At 41.0% G+C, this 20,053-nt stretch overlaps 2 protein-coding genes across 4 annotated transcripts in view; both read right to left on the bottom strand.

Moving 5' to 3' along the window:
- LOC130912784 (uncharacterized) overlaps positions 1–20,053 on the bottom strand; it is a 239,286-nt gene that overhangs the window by 132,345 nt on the left and 86,888 nt on the right. The window lies entirely within an intron of this gene.
- On the bottom strand, positions 6–18,317 carry LOC130912786 (uncharacterized). The gene is made up of 3 exons (XM_057830829.1): positions 17,841–18,317; positions 1,506–3,862; positions 6–538 (listed from the first exon to the last, which is right to left on the bottom strand). The coding sequence occupies exons 2-3, from the start codon at positions 3,745–3,747 to the stop codon at positions 441–443; spliced, it is 2,340 nt and encodes a 779-aa protein (XP_057686812.1). The 5' UTR covers positions 3,748–3,862; positions 17,841–18,317; the 3' UTR covers positions 6–440.

Here is a 20,053-nt window from a genome sequence, read left to right as displayed (position 1 = left end):
TGAAACACATAGTCAAATGTCATACTGTAGATATTAAAGTATGTGCAATGTCTTTTCACAGGTGTATGGATGCCACACGAGCATGCAGATGGAAGCGGGTTGGGACAGAGGCAACTCGGTTGACTTTCAGCACTGCATGCTAATGATAATGTTGCTCCAATAGGTTTTGTGCTCTAAACATTTGGAAGTTACTTTCACAGCCCTATTTACTTAAATTGAACAAAAATTAGGGTGGTTAACTTTGAGCGATCGTTAAAAATGGACAAATGTTCCAAAAAAATGCCCGCTTCAAACCAAAACAGTAAACTTTCAGTATCCTAAATCCTTCTTACACCATGCTTGGGTCATAACAAACACTAAAGCTGATGTTATTTGTCATCAGTATGGCAAGGAAGTAGCAAAGTGAATGCAACTGTACACCAAAGAAACATTCCATCAAATTACACATGAACAAGGTCTTGGGGGGATGCAATGTTAGTAATGTCGGGAGGCAGAGAAACCACACAGTCAGAAACCTGATCTCCATCTTGACTTCCACCTGCAAGACAGCACAAGAGAGACAGCCAAGTGTCAACACATGCTTGGCTTAATCACTAACCGCCGGCTGAGCTCATCAGTGTTCATTAACACGTCCATCCGGCAATAATAATTAAAAAAAAAAAAAAAATCTGATATCTCCGTCTTCCCCAGGAGATAAATCATGAGTTCTAATTCAGCAAATGGCTGCTACAGCTGGAGTGAGGGGCTGGCGATTGGCAGGTGATGGATGGACGACGCTCGTGGGGATATGAAAATCTTGGCTTTTGCGAATACGACAAGACAGATGGCGTCAAATTGATATTAGCGCTTAGCATTTGATGGCCACGTTCCATAGAGGTACTTTGAAAAGTTAAAAAAAAAACATAAGTACAAAATTTTAGAATCAGACCAAAGCTGTTGTTTGTTGTTAAAGTCACACTGAGATTTTTGCTGAGATCTTACCCCCAAATTACACATAGTCTGTGTCTGCACCGTTCCGAACGACACATCAAATACGTTTCTATTTTAATCAATACATGGTGGTCCACATCATCTGCTCAGCTCCGGTCTGGATCCGCTTGAGTTTGTCTGTTCCGGTCGGTCCGCAGAACTAAAAATACATTCGAGGTCCATTTTCTTGTCCGTCAACTTGCAGTCGGATCAAGTCCTGCCGTTTAGCACGCACCAAATAGGAAATAGTTTTGTGCATGCGTCCGCAGGTGTCAGACCAGATGAGAGATGTAAGCAATGGGCATTGGGCAACCCAGCCTGCATGCAGGCGGTCCGCAACGGAGTGACGCTGAGCGAACAAGGACGATGTGGAATTTGAGGGTAAGTTGTCTAAAAGTGAACGTATGGTGGAACCTGGACTTGTCGGAAACTAGGCGCAGGAAAACATAGATAATAGTCGGATCACTACTAAGAATATTTAGAACTCTGTTTTAGTGGAAACATGCAATGAAGCTTGATTCAAGGTTGAGGATTACCTGCTTCAAAGCCCTCTCGAGAGGAAGTGGACACACTGGCCAGATTGCGCCTCATCTCCCGCTTCTCCCGCAGAATCTGCTGGAAAGTCCTAACACATTTCAGCTTGCGTTCATCCATTTGGTTTATCTCAAGGGTTTTATTCCCAGCTTGCACAGCTGTTTTGCCTTCAATGTGTTCTTCTTGTTTCCCCGGTTCTGCAACTGACAAGGATTCAGTTGTGGTGCCTTGAGACAGCTGATTGTTGATGTTTCGATCCGAAGGCCACTTCTCAAGAATGTTTGCGTGGTCTGGTACGCTGGCAGACATGGATTTGGGGTAGGTTACAAGTTCCTGGCTGGTGGCAGCACACTCTTCGCCATCCTCTTCAAAGGGAATATTTTGGCTCACAACATCCCAGCTGAAAGATTTTGGAGGCATGTCAGAAGGCACCGTTACGTCAAAATCTGTTGCATCTTCCAGATCTTGGTCTGGAGGGACCTCAAGTTTACAAAGTGCACCGCGCAAAGCGGAACTGAAGTCAGAAACGGCTCGACCTATACGCTTGACATTGAATCCTGTTTGAAGATCTTCACGGCTAGGATGATGGACTCTGTTTACAGTCTCCGGTACAAAGGGTTTCTCCTGCGAAGCCCATGTCCCTGATGCATTATCATATGGCAAATAACATTCCTCATAACTGCCAAACTGATTGCTTGACTGGTTGTAGTGAATCCCATTGGAGTAGCCATAATTTTCATCAAAAGAATGATGACCAGAATGCTTAAGGTAAGAGCAAGAATCTGCAGCATAGTTTCTGACATTTGACTGAAATCCTGGCTGGGATTTTGACCTCCGTGTTTGCCAATCCTCCCGGCGTGAGGATGTCCTCGTATGTGGATTGGAGTTATGCTGCCTAGATCCAAATAAGCCATGATCCTTGGAGATCCTGGTGGTGTAGTGATTGTAACTGAATGCTCCATCATAATAAGCACCTGCTTTAGGATCCCCCAGGTAAGAATCTCCATCCCATAGATGCTCACTAGCTCCCCCATGTGGCGGTTTAGTGGTCCTCCATTGCTCGTTTACTTGATCGGTAGGTCTCTCCAAATCTGACTCAGACTTGGAACTTTGAGAAGACATGGAACTAGAGCTCAGGCAGTCTTGGCCAAAGCTCAGCTTTCTGGCAAGTGCACCTTCTGGAATGTCAGAGCTGATGTCTGATGTGTCTTCAAGTTCTTCCGGGTCCAGATGACTGGCCGATTCTGCAATTGGAGATACCGAGTAGTCCTCTGCCCTCGGTCGTCGCGATTCCCCTTTGTGAATGTCAGGGAAACGGTTTGACTTGGCACTCCCTAAACTCCCATAGGCACTAGCAGGCCTTCTGCGAGCGCCGCTGTTGTCCGCGCGAACCGCCCCCGACCAGGTGCCGGCCCGTGCACCCTGGTCTTGATCCCCCTTTCCACTGGATCGAATGCCTTCGATTTCCACCAACACAGCATCCACGCAGGACGACACTTCCTCCACGGAGCCTTTTACTGAAGTGAGGTAATCCCTGAGGTCTGAGATCTCCTCCTGGATCTTGTTGATGCCCCGCAGCTCTTTGAGAATGTGATCGATGATGGCACTGGATTCCTCCTCACCTAGACGCCCTTTCTCTTCCTCTGGCTCCGGTGGCCCTGGGAGGGGGCTGGTGAAGTCATAGTCCAGGGTATCCCCGGCAGAGTAGGGTCTCTTAGGTCGAGGACGAGGGGAAGTAACCAAGATCCCATTTCGGTCTGTTTTGGCCGGTGCAGAGAGCGGGGTCGATGTGGGCGGCAGCTCCGGAGACAAAGGGAGCAAACCTTCAAATGAGATACGCTTCCGATTGGCGGGGGATTTTCCACTTTTGCGCTGCAGAGTGCAGGGTATTCGTAAACACCCTTCCCGAGTCAATGCCACTTCTCCGACACATAGTGTTTCCGGTGGTCCGGCGTGTCCTTTACCATTTGACACCACAGCAGAAGAGCACGCTTCATCCCTAGATCCCGTCTTTGGGTAGATTCGTCTGTGATCCTTCCCACGCTTTTCCTGTTCGACTTCCTCCTCGTAATAATGGTCAGAATCAGGAACATGGTGGTCCACGGAACCTTGCAGCAGCCGATGAATTTTCCCCCGTATGACTAAAGCTACTTTGGGGTTGGGTGCTCGTTTCTTGGTCTTGATGCCTCCCTTTGGGGGCACACTGGCTCCATGTTGCCCACCAGAGCGATTCCTGGAGAACATGTTCTTTATGGAATTCCTCGCATTGTCGTCATAAGGATGCTACCAGTGTTTTGCTAATCATACTTGCAGGAAGTATGCCTTTTTTATTCAGGCAAGTCACCCTGATGTAACTGGGCTAAAAAAAAAGATAAAATATTAGTAAATGCAGTAAAATTAAAAAAAAAAAAAAAAAAAAAAAAAAAAAAAAAAACAGGTAAGACATTTGAGGAATGAAGTTCTGGATGCACCGTCATGAAATAATCTAGTTATTCAAACATATTTACCGCTACAGTATACAGGAATGGGAATGAGCCACATGCTCCATCAGAACGCAGGCAGCAGCCAATTTTGTCACTTTTGTTAACACTGATTTTCTCTGTTTGCCATTCATGCAGTCGCAAATTTGTGACAACAAATGCCATTCCTCACAAACCAAGGAGTAGCCTTGGAGACAACAAAAGAATTGCAACCTCCGCCTATACATTAGTTAAAACGTAACCTTATGCCTGCTATGTGCCTATTGGTAAGCTCCAGGCAAACACTATTAAAATGAACAAACTAATCCTATTTACAACATGACGAAAGACGGATGGTGGATTTTTTGTGTGAGGGTCACTGAGTATTATCTAGTTTCGATTTATGGTCAACTGAGATTAGACCTAGATTCCAGTACCTGTATGAATTGTTCTTCTGGTTATCAAGCTATTCAATTAAATAGTCCTTGTGTACAATGAATTGATTTTCTTTCATTTAATTACTGTTGAACACTTCTGAATGTCCCAATGACACCCAAGGAGGGAATATCGAGAACATTTTGTTTCTTTTTATGCGTCTGTTGACTTTACAGCTTGAGCACAATACTCTTAATTATATTCATTGACTGCCACATTGATTGGATGTCAGCATTCTGGAAGCCTGCACAAGAGTCCTTTGCTGTCAAAAAAAGGGACAAATGTAAATCACAACCAGTTGTTGTTCATCAGACGCCAAATCTTTAATGCCCCTCTCCAAGAAAGAAGCTAGATACTCACAACCTGATACCAAACACAACCCAGGGCTCCAGACTAACATTTTTAACTAGGAGCACAGTGGCCCCTAACTTAAAATTATAGAGGCGCAAGCAGAAGATTCAGGGGCGCACGCTGTAAAGAAACATGCAAAGTTTCATCTAATTTTCATTGTTTAATCAATAAATGCTTTCATGATGAATGCATACAACTACAAACCTATGGATCTATATTTCATTCTTTATCAGTTTTAACATCAACCACTTAGAAATTAGGTTAACATGGGAATTTTGTTCTATTTCTGTCTCTGTTACCTGACATTACAACTAATCGGCAACGGATTTATTGATTAACAAATCACCTGCAAGGACACTAGCAACCCCGGAAATTGACATCCACACGCCACACTTTGTCAACATGGAGAAGCGTATTATTTTAGCAGTGGGCGATCAGCACATATTTTATGATATGCATCGCACCCCGTGTATTGGCTGTCAGCTTAACGTCGATGACTTTCGCATTTCGCCATCGCCTCCCGTGTGTTGAGCCCCTGACCCGCTCCACACATTGCCCACCTTCTTTTTCTTCTCTTGTATTTTTCCCTTGGCAAACCAGATCATGACATTACCACCAACTAGTGGATTTAACAGTTAAGGAATCAGCAACAACAAAAAAACCTGCAATGTTACTGGTCGCCCATGTGCGAGTAGATGGAAAAAAAAAAATACTCATACTGGCTCCACTTTTAGTCTCAAAATAAAATAATTTGGTCACAGTCTGAAGCCCTGCTGTGTTTCATGTTAAATACAGGGGTGAAAGTGGCTGGAATTTCTTGGCGGAACTCCCTGATATGAAGATCGCCACGGAGCAAGAATTATTTTTTTTCCTTTTTTTTTGTTGTTGAGGGGGGGGGGGGGGGTTGTCAAACCTCTTAAAAGCACTGAAATGGAAAGAAAATTGCTTTTGGCACAGTTATTCCGACAACACATAAAAAACTGATTTTCATTCAAAATCGTATTTTTTCAGTGATTTGTTAAATAAAAGTTAACAAAAACAGCACTAACCCCGACGCCCATCTCCTAATTTTTATTTTCCCTCATTTCCTCACATCTAGGCATTTTTTTTACTATACTATTGATAAATGCAATGCTGTAGCAACTTTTTAGCGCATTGCCGCCAACAGTTAAGTGTGGAGTAGAATTTTGTCAACCAAAAAAATTCAATAATAATAATTCATTCATTTATTTTCCGAGCTGCTTGTCCTCACGAGGGTGCTGGAGCTACACCCTGAATCAGTTGCCAGCCAATTGCAGGGCACAAGGAGATGAACGCACACACTCATACCTAGGGACAATTTAGAGTGTTCGATTAGCATACATTCATGTTTTTGGGATGTAGGAGGAAACCGGAGTACCTGGAGAAAGCCCACGTAGACACCAGGAGAACATTCAAACTCTAAACGGGAAGGCGGGAGCCCGGGATTGAACCCTTGATTTTTTAAAATTAAATCTGCAAAGGTCCTACTTTCACAGGTGCAAGCAGATGAAAAATTTACTTGAGTTGTGTCGAATTTTAGGAGTGGAATGCCCCCATTTAGGAGCAGTCTCAGCCCGGTAACCCACAATTTTATTGTAACTTCACACTAATTTCATTTTAAAGCGCACACTTTTCTGGTGTAAGAGTCGAGCACCCACTAGGGCTGCAGCGATCGATTATTTTGGTAGTCGATTAATCTAGTTAGTTCGAATAATCGATAAGGAACATAAAAAAAAAATCAAAATGCCTGAGCTGAGCCTCAAACGGTATTAAACAAAAATAAATAAATGAGGATCTAAATAAAACAAAAAAAAAACAATTGGCTAATTTACATAGCAAACATCCGCTATCTTAAATGCTTAAACTTTTTTTTTTTTTTAACAGTGCTCTTAACAAATAGTTCAAGCACATATTCTCCAAAAAAACAGCTAAATATACCTTTAAACTAAATTACGAATGCATTAAAAAACATTAACTCCAAAACTTAGCTTATGTTGGTCTTAACAGGGAGCAGCTGGATTCAGCTATGTGAAATGAGTTATCTCTTATTCACTGTTGCCACTAGAGGGCAATGTATCCACCCAAATCAATAAAACTAAATGTGAAAACTTTCAAAACAAACCATCACTTTAATTAAACGAATACTCGAAGCAGCAAAATTTAATTCAAATCTTTTTTCTAACCGAATTACTCGAATTAATCGATTAATCGTTCCAGCACGAGCACCCACTTTCCACCATTAATTGAAATGAGTTTATCCCTAGCAGAAGCACAATCCTTTTGAAGTGGGAGGGATGGCAGCGAATGAGCGAACGTTTATCTATGGCCGTCGAGGGGCAGCCAAGGAGTTCATTTTGGGGCTTTTCAGGCCATTTCCTGTTGATGTTGGGGCATTTCTGGGTCACTTCCTCTTGATTTTGGGGCAGTAACGGGTCACTTCGGGTTAAATTCGGGTTACTGAACAGGAAGTGATCCGAGAATGTACCCGAATGAATAGGAAGTGACTTGTAAATGTACTAAAATGAACAGAAAGGGATCTGTAAATGCCCCCAAAACTGGAATGACTGGCTGTGAATCCTCTGGTTTAGTGCCATTGAGAGTGCTAGACGTCTAATCTATTTCGACAAATAAACTAGTGTCGTCAATGGCAGTCAATGAGCTACGCTATTCGAGTAGAAGACTCTAGTAGAAACCTGTTGTCTCCTTTTTAAAACAGTGACAGCTTTTTTAAAATGATATATCAATTCATGGCAGGAGCATATCGATAACGTGTTAGGATAGAAAGTATTGTGATATACATATATTGCCATTTCGATATATCGTCATACCGCTAGTCGTCAAGGTCAACCCTCTTAAAAGTTTCATAGCTTCTTTCATATTAAATAAATAACTTTGAGATCCTTAAGCATGTCCTCAAGTACATTAATGTGCTGACTGGAGTTACCTTCAGGCGAACTTCAAAATTGAGTTGCAATACATTTTCATATCCACACTTGACTCTCCTTTGATCTCCCACATTTGGGAATATTTTCATCTGCTCGGTCTGGCATCGAGGGTCTCTCTTGGAACCACTCTTAATTTTTCTATGTTGGTACATTTACAGTATTTGCAAACTCAGCGGCCTCTTCACTTTGGCTGCTTCTCCAATGTATTATATTAGCAGTTAAGCTAAGCTATGTTATGACATTTATTCCAAGGTGAATGAGGTTGGTGCGCCTACTAAAGGCTGTAACTCATTCACTGGCAGCCGTTTTTAAATAATATTCTGACTAACTTTCAAGACCCGGAGACTGGAAAAGCAGACTCTCTTTTGTCACCAGAAATAAAAATCAGTAGTTTTTGAACAAAACAGAAAATATACAACATGCTCGGGTGAATCTGTGTAATACATTTTAAAAAAATGCTCCTCAATTTTTAATGGAGGTTTTAATAAAAGAAAATACAATAAAATTATTATACACTTCATATTTGCTTCCGAGTAGATTTTTTTTTTATCGGCAGCTATAAGCAGTTTTTGTTTGTGTGTAATGCAGTACTTCTCAAATAGTGGGGCGGAGTGAGTGGAATAGACAGATGAGCTGTCACATATTGTAGCGTTTACAAGGACAACACCAACTTTGTGACAATAATACTCAGCAGAAAAAGCACCAAATTAAACCTACCTTGAAGCCACAAAATGTATGTAAAAAAAAAAAAAAAAAAAAAAAAAAAAAGTCAAGAGTTTTTACCAACCTCTAGACCAGTACTTCTCAAATAGTGGGCCTTGGAGCGATGCCAAGGGTGGCGCATGTGCCCTCGGGGAACATACTTTTTTGCCGTACTAGAATAAAGTGTAATTGCACATCCACTCAGAGGGTGGCAGTGGCGCTCTCATTTTCAGAGTGTGCAGTATTTTTTAACCATAAAAGAGCACACAGCAAAGAGCACTGGAGATAAAAAGAGCTAGGATGAGGAAATATGATGAATCGTATGTAGTGTTTTGCTTTTGGCTTTGAACTTTAATACAGTGGGAGACGAGGAAAGACCAGTCTGTTTACTGTGTCTAAAACTGTCTGCAGCGGACTGCAGGGAGCCAAATTAATTAAGATGTCACATAAAGAAATGAGAACCCAATCACATTGATAAGCCGCTTGATTTTTTTGTCAGCGAAAATGTGCCGAATATTGCCAACAATCATCCCCCTTTGTCAGTTTTACATCAGTAAACCAGAGAGCACTGTTAACATAGTATAAAGTGGCATACAGTGGGGCAAATAAGTATTTAGTCAACCACCAATTGTGCAAGTTCTCCTACTTGAAAAGATTAGAGAGGCCTGTAATTGTCAACATGGGTAAATATCAACCATGAGAGACAGAATGTGGAAAAAAAAAACTGAAAATCACATTGTTTGATTTTTAAAGAATTTATTTCCAAATTAGAGTGGAAAATAAGTATTTGGTCACTTACAAACAAGCAAGATTTCTGGCTGTCAAAGAGGTCTAACTTCTTCTAACGAGGTCTAACGAGGCTCCACTCGTTACCTGTATTAATGGCACCTGTTTTAACTCATTATCGGTATTAAAGAAACCTGTCCACAACTCAGTCAGTCACACTCCAAACTCCACTATGGCCAAGACCAAAGAGCTGTCGTAGGACACCAGAGACAAAATTGTAGACCTGCACCAGGCTGGGAAGACTGAATCTGCAATAGGTAAAACGCTTGGTGTAAAGAAATCAACTGTGGGAGCAATTATTAGAAAATGGAAGACATACAAGACCACTGATAAGCTCCCTCGATCTGGGGCTCCATGCAAGATCTCACCCCGTGGCGTCAAAATGATAACAAGAACGGTGAGCAAAAATCCCAGAACCACACGGGGGGACCTAGTGAATGACCTACAGAGAGCTGGCACCACAGTAACAAAGGCTACTATCAGTAACACAATGCGCCGCCGGGGACTCAAAACCTGCTCTGCCAGACGTGTCCCCCTGCTGAAGAAAGTACACATCCAGGCCCGTCTGCGGTTCACTAGAGAGCATTTGGATGATCCAGAAGAGGACTGGGAGAATGTGTTATGGTCAGATGAAACCAAAATAGAACTTTTTGGAAGAAACACAGGTTTTCGTATTTAGAGGAGAAAGAATACTGAATTGTATCCGAAGAACACCATAACCACAGTAAAGCATGGGGGTGGAAACATCATGCTTTGGGGCAGTTTTTCTGCAAAGGGACCAGGACGACTGATCTGTGTAAAGGAAAGAATGAATGGGGCCATGTATTGAGAGATTTTGAGTAAAAATCTCCTTCCATCAGCAAGGGCATTGAAGATGAGACGTGGCTGGGTCTTTCAGCATGACAATGATCGCACACACACAGCCAGGGCAACAAAGGAGTGGCTTCGTAAGAATAATTTCAAGGTCCTGGAGTGGCCTAGCCAGTCTCTGGATCTCAACCCCATAGAAAATCTGCGGAGGGAGTTGAAAGTCCGTGTTGCCCAACGACAGCCCCAAAACCTCTCTCTAGAGGAGATCTGCATGGAGGAATGGGCCAAAATACCAGCAACAGTGTGTGAAAAGCTTGTGAAGAGTTACAGAAAATGTTTGGCCTCTGTTATTGCCAACAAAGGGTACATAACAAAGTATTGAGATGAACTTTTGGTATTGACCAAATACTTATTTTCCACCATGATTTGCAAATGAATTCTTTAAAAATCAAACAATGTGATTTTCTGTTTTTTTCCCACATTCTATCTCTCATGGTTGAGGTTTACCCATGTTGACAATTACAGGCCTCTCTAATATTTTCAAGTGGGAGAACTTGCACAATTAGTGGTTGGCTAAATACTTATTTGCCCCACTGTACCAAGTTGCTAAGTACAAAATAACCCCAGGAGCTGATACTGTCCGCAGCAAAAATAAGAACTGTCCCTCTGTCCAATGACACTGCCGTTTTTGTTCTGTTTTTGTTTTTCAGTCGAATTGTTTGGCATATTGTTCTCATGTCATAACTGGTTATGACACTTTAGGAAATGTAAAAAATTTGGAAATAAGTTAATGGCATAATCCTATGATGATTTAGGAATAAAAAGATGTACAACAAGGCATTTTTTAACTGTTTTTTTTTAGTTTATAAATACACATAGAAAAATCAACCCCTAATTTCACAAAGAAATGTGTATAGGGTTAATATACAAAAATTTAAGTTGGAGGGGATTACAAATAATAATATAATATAAAATAAAATCCCCCTACTGACATTTCAGACTAAACGGCATAGCAGACGCTCCAATCTGCTACTTCCCAAGATTTTCTCCTCGCTATTGATCGACGCTAAACGGCAGCCGTGCTCTGGTGACAGTTTCACGCAAAGACGATCAATGGAAGAGAGCTTTAACATGGCACTTCGCTAGCCATCAATCAGATTTTTTTCTATCTGAAGCAATAAAGAAAAGAGCGTGTATTAAACAAGGCAGACGTCAGTCAATATGAGGATAACTACTGCTTTCCTTCAACAGCCGTTAAAGACACTGACTCAACATTGTGAAGTGTCCACATAACAGATTTTGGGAATAAAAATCGTGTTCTGTACATTCCTAGGACTTCAGGTAGAACTACGAACCTTTAAAGCACTGTGGTGTGATTGGACTGAAGGAAGTAGCATCATAGACGTCATAATGTATTGACGAGACACCAGGTGCGGTGCCGATTCATAGGGGGCCTATCTCCGTCAAAGCAGACCGAGTGGAAACACAAAGAGCTTTTTCCGTTTAAAATTCTTGTGAATAAATGCTTAAATCCCTAAATTCTTTACGAAAAACAGTCTCGATTCTTAGTTGAAAGCAAAAAACAAAACAAAAAACGTGTAGATGGCATTTATTTTACGTAAATATTGTGAACTATGTGGCCAGTCAGTAAGGAAATTAGCAGCCGCCCTATGTAAACAAAGGGGTTTTTCTGTTGAAAATTCTTGTGAATAAATGCTTAAATCCCTGAATTCTTTATAGATATGGACGTAAAACAGTCTCGATTCTTTGTTAAAAGAGCAAAAAACGGGCAGTTAGCATTTATTATACATAAATATGTCAAAGAATGATGTTAGTACGTAGCGGCTAATTTCTCCCATCGACTTTTTTCACGTTTCAAAATGCCTGCATGGTACCCAAAATATAATAATTACCTTGAATCCTCGAACAAATCACTCCCGAGATAATCCTTCCTGTTTGTACGCGGTACAGCTTTCGTACTTTTTCAACCTAAATGTGGTGTTGGATCGCTGAATGTGTTGACTAACTGCGACCGACTGCGAATAACTGAAGCGGACTGGAGGACGGCCCCCTACTTGAAGGCTTTGCGCGGTGGCTGACAGATGTGACCCGTCAATACAATTATGAAGTCCCTAAACCCTAACAGAAGTGGCAAAACTTGTGCAACACAACACAGTTACTGTCCGGCCCAGGCAAAGCCAACAATAGAACATAGAAAGTGAAAATATCCCGCACCTCTCTTAACTCTCACACAGCAACAGAATGCAACACACAACCGCCACATTAGAACCCGATTCTATGTATAAAATGCAACTGCTTAGCGCAGCACAACAACATTTGGCCATGGCTGATTTTCTCTCCTCTTGCCATTGTTGATTTTGACTAGTGTGCACGCTGTGAATCTGCTTCCAAGGATGCACTGTGTGTAACGTCACAGCCTGGAGCTGTGATGCTCCAGGCTGTGACGCAGCACGTAAACTAGCAAAAACACACCCAGCTCCGGTTGCATTCGCAAGCGAAGCAGGCTGCGCTTAAAGCGGACCGAGATCCACCATTTTTAAGTGGACCAGAGTTCGTTTGTTTTTTACAAACTGGAGTTCGGATACGCATTCACATTTACAAAACGAAGTGGTCTACCTGAGAAAAAGAACTCTGGTTTAAAATGGACCAAACAGTGCTAGTGTGAAAGCGCCCTTACATCTACCAAGTCAGTCAAACCACCAGTGTTCGTTTGAATGGTTTGAATGTTTCCGCGGGAGTCCAAAAAGGCTATTAAACCAAGTGGAGGTAAATAACGGTAAACTTTAGAGCTGTCCGATAATGTCTTTGGAACCGATATCCCGATATTCTCCAACTCCAAAAATCTGATACCGATATCAAACCGATACCAATACATGCGGTCTTGCACTTAATGTGTTATTGCTAACTGTATTGTGATGCCCCACTGGATGCTTTAATCATGATAAGTGTAACAACTTCAAGGTTTTCCTAATACGCAATCTGTGAAAAATAAGATAACTTTAACTGAAGTTATGAAAAAAAGTGCCTATATTGCACCACTATATTTATTGTTGAAATCAAAATAGTGCAAACATTAGTTTTTTTTTTTTTTTTTTGATCAAGTGCCAATAAGGCACTGCCATATGACATATGGCTCACACAGTGATGTCATATTGGCCCAAAACCTGGGGCATGCTGCTGACGGACATGATACTTTTGCATCTCTAAACCAATAGACAGGTTTCCAAGGTAATGCCGCATTTCTGATAGCGACTTCCGTTTTACACTTTCTCTAACCAAAACAACAGTGAAGCAGAAGTGGCATTACTCATCAAAATGCCTCAAAAAAAAGAAAATTTGGAAATGCCACATCCATCTGCCACCATCGCAACATGGGAGGACACCATGAAGAAATGGCCACAGTCGCCACAACCAAAATAATTGTGTATTGGATTGATTTAATGGCAGTGGATGGAAACGCAATCGGGAACCTGAAAAGCTCTGAAGCATCCAGTTGAATGTGTCCTAAATTACACTAATATGGGAATTTTGTGTTCATGAAGGCAGATATGGAACCAAGACAGTGCCACCACAAAGCAATAACAAGTACAATTATGTTCAATTTGACTACAGTTCTGTGTTGCGTCACACCTGAGACATTATTAGCTTTGCATTAGCTTCAACGACAAAGAATGGAAAACGAACACACTTATCTACTACAAGTCATACGCGCGCTTTTTACCCTTTTCTTTTTATTTGTTTACAGGTGGAAAACAGGCAAGAGAAGACAACTCAATGTGCCTCACAACAACACGTCAATGGACATACTGTATATCGAGACTACGTGCATTCTACCTTGATGATGGAATGCTCGATTCATGCTTCACCTTCGTTTATATTTTTCTAATAATTTCATAAATTTTGATTTATTGACCTGTATTTCACATGTACCAATTGTTTTAAATAAAATGGAATCATGTTGTTCTAAAGTGTTATTGCGATCAATATCTGCAATAAAAAACAATGACATACTATTTGTGTTTATATGTACATGAGCTCATACTATCATAACTACAACCTTAGATCAAATTACCTTATTGCATTTCCTTGAAACAACATAATCCGTGTCAGCCCTTCTGCCTTCGGCAACTGAAACATTTGTAATTTCGCCTCATTTTGATCACTCAAGTGGCCGGCGTATCAATCTACACCCCATGTTAACACTAGCTGCACAGACTGTTAGAATTTTGTCTACGAACGATCAACAAAGTGAGAAGAACAAACATGCAATCTTTTAGGTGGGTCCTTTAGGGTTGAAGCTGCGGGCAAAATGCTTAAATCTCTGCTGGTTTCCATTTAAGGCGTATGGTGAGGTGGAGCCACACTACCGCTTTGAAGCTGGACGCTGTACAAAACATTCCACTTCCAAGCATATATATAGGCGCTTCCAAAACCAAGCACGGCACAGAAAGTCCCGCAGTCTCATCTACGTCGTGCTGAATCCATTTTTGGGAGATTCCGTTGGTTCCTCTGGTTTGATTGGCAGTTTAAAACTTCTGTCTACTTCAACCGAAATTCATGGTGTTCTGCCTAAACCGGAAGTCCGTAGCAGAAAATGTCAAAGATGGCGCCACCAAATTTTTGCTCAGGAAACTTGTCTATAAATACATTGAATTTAGTTGCTATCGCCACTTCTGGGAGATAATTGGACAAAACTACCTGTCGAAATCAAATCATGAGGTTTAGCACACCCTCTTTGCTATTTTTGGCTCTTTGAAAATGGATGAAACGAAACGCAATTTCAAAAAGGCAAACGTAAGTGCTCATTTCTTATCAAAAACACATGAACATTAACATTAAAAATAACTATTCAAAGCATGAAATATCCCCGACCAAAAAAATTGCACTTTGTTCTGGTGTTTGAGTTGGGTAAAAATTTTGCGGGTCTGAAGGTGTTAAAATGCTTTTATTCGGCTACCTGATAATATCGGACAACTCTAGTAAATTTACTTAGATCAAGAAGGTCTATAGTATTCAATAATTCATTAGGAGAATAAAAATAATTTTCAATGGCTAGCTGCTTTAGGTTACAGTCTTGTGTAATGGCAAAATATTCATGTTACTCGAGTTAGCTTAAAAGTAGAGGCTGTGGCTGGCTGGATTGTTATGAATGTTAAGAATATTTATATGACTGCTGGAAAACCTGTTTTAAATATTATTATCGGATAATTTTGTTGTTAAAGATGGAGGCACATGAAGAAAACAGAGGACAAAAATGAAGTCTTGCTTCACTCACCTGTGTGTCTACATAGGTTTGGTCCAAGCTGTTGTGTTACGCTGTTAGTTTGCTGTTTCTTTGTGCTAGTTAGCCAAGTTAGATTGCCATGTGTGTTTTTCCAGTTAATCTGGCCTGACTTTTTCCCTAATTTTAGGGCTCCCCCACCTGTCAAATCCCACTTAATCCGCTAAAAATGATGGCAAGAAAAAGAGTGATGACATTTTGAAAAACTTAATTATAATGGAGACCCGGCATCCACATACAGTTGTATGAAAAAAATATCTGAACCCTTTGGAATTTCTCACATTTCGGCATAAAATCCCCATCAAATGTGATCTGATCTTTGTCAAAATCACACGGATGAAAAAACTGTCTGCCTTAACTAAAGCACATTTATAGGTTTTCATATTTTTAATGAGGATAGTAAGCAAACAATTACAGAAGGGGGAAAAAAATAAGTAATTGAACGATCACATTTAATATTTTGTGGCTCCCCCCTTTGAAGCTATAACTTCATCCAGACACTTCCTGTAGCTGCAGATCAGTCTGGCACATAGATCAGGATTAATCTTGGCCCATTCTTCTTTACAAAACTGTTGTAGTTCAGTCAGATTCCTGGAATGCCTGGCATGAATCACTGTCTTTAGGTCATGCCACAGCATCACAATGGGGTTCAAGTCTGGACTTTGACTTGGCCACTCCAGAATGTGTATTTTGTCCTTCTGAAAGCATTCTGAAGTTGATTTACTTCTGTGTTTTGGATCATTGTCTTGTTGCAGCATCCATTCTCTTTTTAGCTTCAACTGTCTGACACATGACCTCAGGTTTTCCAGCAAAACATCCTAATAAACTTCTGAATTCATTCTTCAATTAATGATTGCAAGTTGTCCAGGCCCTGAAGCAGCAAAACAGCCCCCAATCATGATGCTCCCTCCACACATTAAATTGGTATGTTACTCCCAAACAGGTCAACTTTGGTTTCATCAGTCCACAAAATATTTTGCAAAAAAAGGTCTGTGGAGTGTCCAAGTGCCTTTTTGCGAACATTAAACGAGCAACAATGTTTTTTTTAAGACAGCAGTGGCTTCCTATCTGGAGTCCTCTCATGAACACCATTCTTGGCCATAGTTTAGTTATAGTTGATGTGTGCACAGAGATGTTGGACTGTGCCAGTGATTTCTTTAAGTCTTGAGCAGACACGCTAGGGTTCTTTTTTTTTACCTTTCTGAGTATTCTGCGCCGAACTCTCGGCGTCATCTTTGGTGGATGGCCACTCCTTGGGAGTGAATCAACAGTACCAAACTCTTTCTATTTCTAGACAACCTCTCTGACTGTCGATTGATGAACATACAGACTTTTAGAGATGGTTTTGTATCCTTTACCAGCTTTATACAAATCAACAATCCTTGATCGCAGGTCTTCAGACCGCTCTTTTGACCGAGCCATGATGCACATCAGACAATGCTTCTCATCAAGACATTTCTTACCAGGTGTGTGTTTTATAGTGGGCATGACAGCTTGAAACTACTCATCAGTGATTGGGCACACACCTGACTTAAAATGTTTCGTAAAAATTGGTTTCAAATGCTCTTTAGGTTTCCCTAGGCAGAGGGTTCACTTACTTATTTTCCCCCTTCTGTCATTGTTTGCATGCTATCTTCATTAAAATATGAAAACCTATAAATGTTTGGGTGGTTTTAGTTAAATCAGACAGTTTTCTTCATCTGTGTGATTTTGACAAAAGTCATAACATAACATAACATTTGATGTTGATTTTCTGCAGAAATGTGAGGAATTACAAAAGGTTCAGATACGTTTTCATACCACTGTATGTGGACATCACAATTTGGGTCTTACAAGCTCCACTTATTTATTAAATGTTGATATTGCAGTCTACATGACCCAAAATGTAATGTGTCTTTATGGGGTTGTTTTTTTGTTTTGTTTTTTTGTTTAAAGTAGTCACTTGTCATATTAAGGGTTAATAACTATTTGTTTTTATGCTTTCATTCAGATAAACATCATATTTCAATCTAATTTGCAATGCATTTTACTTACTTAACCTTTTAGTTCCACGAGAAAATGACCAAGGATGATAGGTTCTGTGAAGATTAAGTTATTTCACTTAATTCAGCTTCCTGTCCGACCGCTTTCCAAAAAAGTCATAGTCCTTTCAGCACCTTCTAAAATCTCTGGTGGAGGTCTAAGCATCCCCACCCTGAGTTGACTTCACTTTCATCATTAGTAGTTGGTGGGAATGTAACCTGTGGCCTCTTTGCTACGAGCCACATGACGTATCCGAGGACCCCTTTTCGAGGCGTCGGACAAAGATTCCGCTAGGTTTCACTCTGCTATTAAAGTGTGTGATGGCTTTCCAAGGGTTGAAAGTGCATTGGTTAAAAATAGAAAGCGATTGTCACTCGAAGATGGAGCTTCACCGGGGAGGGTCTTGGAAAAGCTCCCAAGGGGCCCTTTAAGATGTGGAACTTGTGTTCATTCCTCAAATGTCTCCTCATAGAACAAACAAACAAACGGTTGTCAGGCACTTACCTGGAGCACAAAGAGTTGGGAATCCTCCAAAGTGGATTTTGCATCATGTTTTTGTTGTGCTGCCAATTAAATCCATTGAATGCTTTTTGTACATCCAATCAGGATGGTAATCATCTTCTCCGTCCTTCTTCCTCTTCTTCCTTCATATCACTGATGGAGCCGCTCAGTGCTCGCTCGCCTTCCTCGCAGCCTGTTGGCAAGCACTTTCTCTCTTTCTCTCTCCGCTTTACCTTTCACTTTCTGTATTCCTCCCTCTCACGCTAACCCAATAGGCCCCTCTTCATCTTTCCCTCCCTCTCTCTTTGTCATACTCTTTTCCCTCATTCCCTCTTCACTTTCCATCCTTCTTTTCTCACCCTATCTCTTGCCTTCCTGTCCTTTTTCGTCTTTCCGACCATATGCCCTCTACGCTCTCTCTTGCTCAGGATCCTCCACTCTTTCCCCCCTTTTACTTCCTTTCTCTTTCTAATACAAACCCCTCCCTCCTTCCTTTCTCCTGTTCTTTTGCCCTCTTCCCTCCTTTTCCCTCACTTTCTCTCATCTCTTTCCTTCGCTCTCTTCCCTCCAACCTATTTCTTCCACTGCTAGACACCTCTACTATACTGAAAATGACTTGAAATAATCCACAATAATAGGGTAAAACGTCTACATCACCCCTTGAGTGCGTGCGTGCGTGTGCTTTATAGATTTGACCTACACTTAATACAATGCAGTCATAAATTTGAAAATTGTTTACCAAAAGCATCATACAGTACGCAAGACTAGAAATACTCCAAAACCCAATGCACACCCGAGCTTGCTTGCCAATTATTAACTCATTGATGGCCATTCAGTGTTGATTTTGTCAACGCCAACCACCACTACTACTACTACTACTACTACGACTGCACCTTATAAGGCAGTGCGCCCTCTACATGAAAACAGTTTTAAAATACGCCTTTCATTGAAGGTGCGCCTTATACGCCAATGTGCCTTATATATATGAATCAATATTAGTTAATCATGGCATGACATTCCATTTAGCTCAGCTCCATCTTGTGGATGCATAACTGTTCTCAATGACCAGGACTAGACGAAGACGAACAAAGTTGAAATGACTAAAATTTGACTAAGATTAATAAGTATTTTCGTCCAAATGACTAAGATGAAAATGAAAAGGGCTGCCAAAAACAACACTGGGGCCATAATGTCGAGCGTTCATTCGCTGCCACCCTCCCACTTCAAATGGATCGGACGTGTACTAATGGTAAAGAAAAGATCCATGCCATCCATTTAAAAGAATACATTCATCCATCCATATTTTTGTCCAACATTCACCCAAACAGCCTTACATGGTCTATTTTTATCAATCCATCCAGCAAAATTACATTTATTCAGAACAAGAGACACTCAGCCTTGCACTGCGGATGTCTGCCAGGAGGAAAAAATGTTAACAAAAGTGGAAAAAAAAAAACTTGGATCCACACCAAAATGTAATGGCTTCTTCCTTCAACCCCTCCATATCACCGCACCCTTCCTCCCACCTTCCTTCTCTCTCTCAAAGTTATTCCGGAAATTAGCTAAGTAATTTTTGTGTACACACACTCACACAAAAATACGACGATCAACTGCTTGGCAACAGGTAATAACAAGGGGATGGACTTGTTATAGGAAGCTTTAATTGCATACATTTACTTATTATCTTGGATGACTAATTAATCATAATATGATATGATTTGAGATACAAGGCTCACTATGACGATGATGTAACGATATGGCGATACAACAATTATTGATACATGGGTCAGGAAATCATTTCTGCGATATTCTACAATAGAACTAATAAAGAGAAAAGCAAGCTCTTTCCATCCTTCTGCATCACTAGTAGATGTCCAATCCATTTGAAGTGGGAGAGTTGCATCCTCCCACTTCAAATGGATTGGGATTGGACATCTACAGTACAGCAATTCATGGCAGACAATTAGTTAATTGACAAGTTAATTTTAGGGCCATTTCAGGTCATTTCCTGTTGATTTTCAGTCACTTCCTGTTGTTGTTGGGGCATTTCTAGCGTACTTCCTGTTCATTTTGGGTTACTGAACAGGAAATGACCCAGGAATGTCCCCGAATAAAAAGGAAGTGACTCCAAATACACATGAGGTGACTTGTAAATGCCCTAAAATGAACAAGAAGTGGCATGTAAATGTCTACAAAGCCAGGACAACTGGCTGTGA

This window comes from Corythoichthys intestinalis, chromosome 3 (assembly GCF_030265065.1).
Source record: "Corythoichthys intestinalis isolate RoL2023-P3 chromosome 3, ASM3026506v1, whole genome shotgun sequence".
In the NCBI taxonomy this organism is placed as follows: Eukaryota; Metazoa; Chordata; class Actinopteri; order Syngnathiformes; family Syngnathidae; genus Corythoichthys; species Corythoichthys intestinalis.
The sequence above is the reverse complement of the archived record's forward strand: the minus strand, read 5'-3'. Positions and strand labels throughout refer to the sequence as shown.

What these genes read in the sequence shown, in the direction of transcription:
- LOC130912786 (XM_057830829.1), bottom strand. Translation starts at nt 3,747, where the DNA reads ATGTTCTCCAGGAATCGCTCTGGTGGGCAACATGGAGCCAGTGTGCCC. An exon ending in TCGAGAGGGCTTTGAAGCAG is followed by an intron (nt 539 to 1,505) that starts GTAATCCTCAAC and finishes GCTGTCTTGCAG; the next exon opens with GTGGAAGTCAAGATGGAGAT.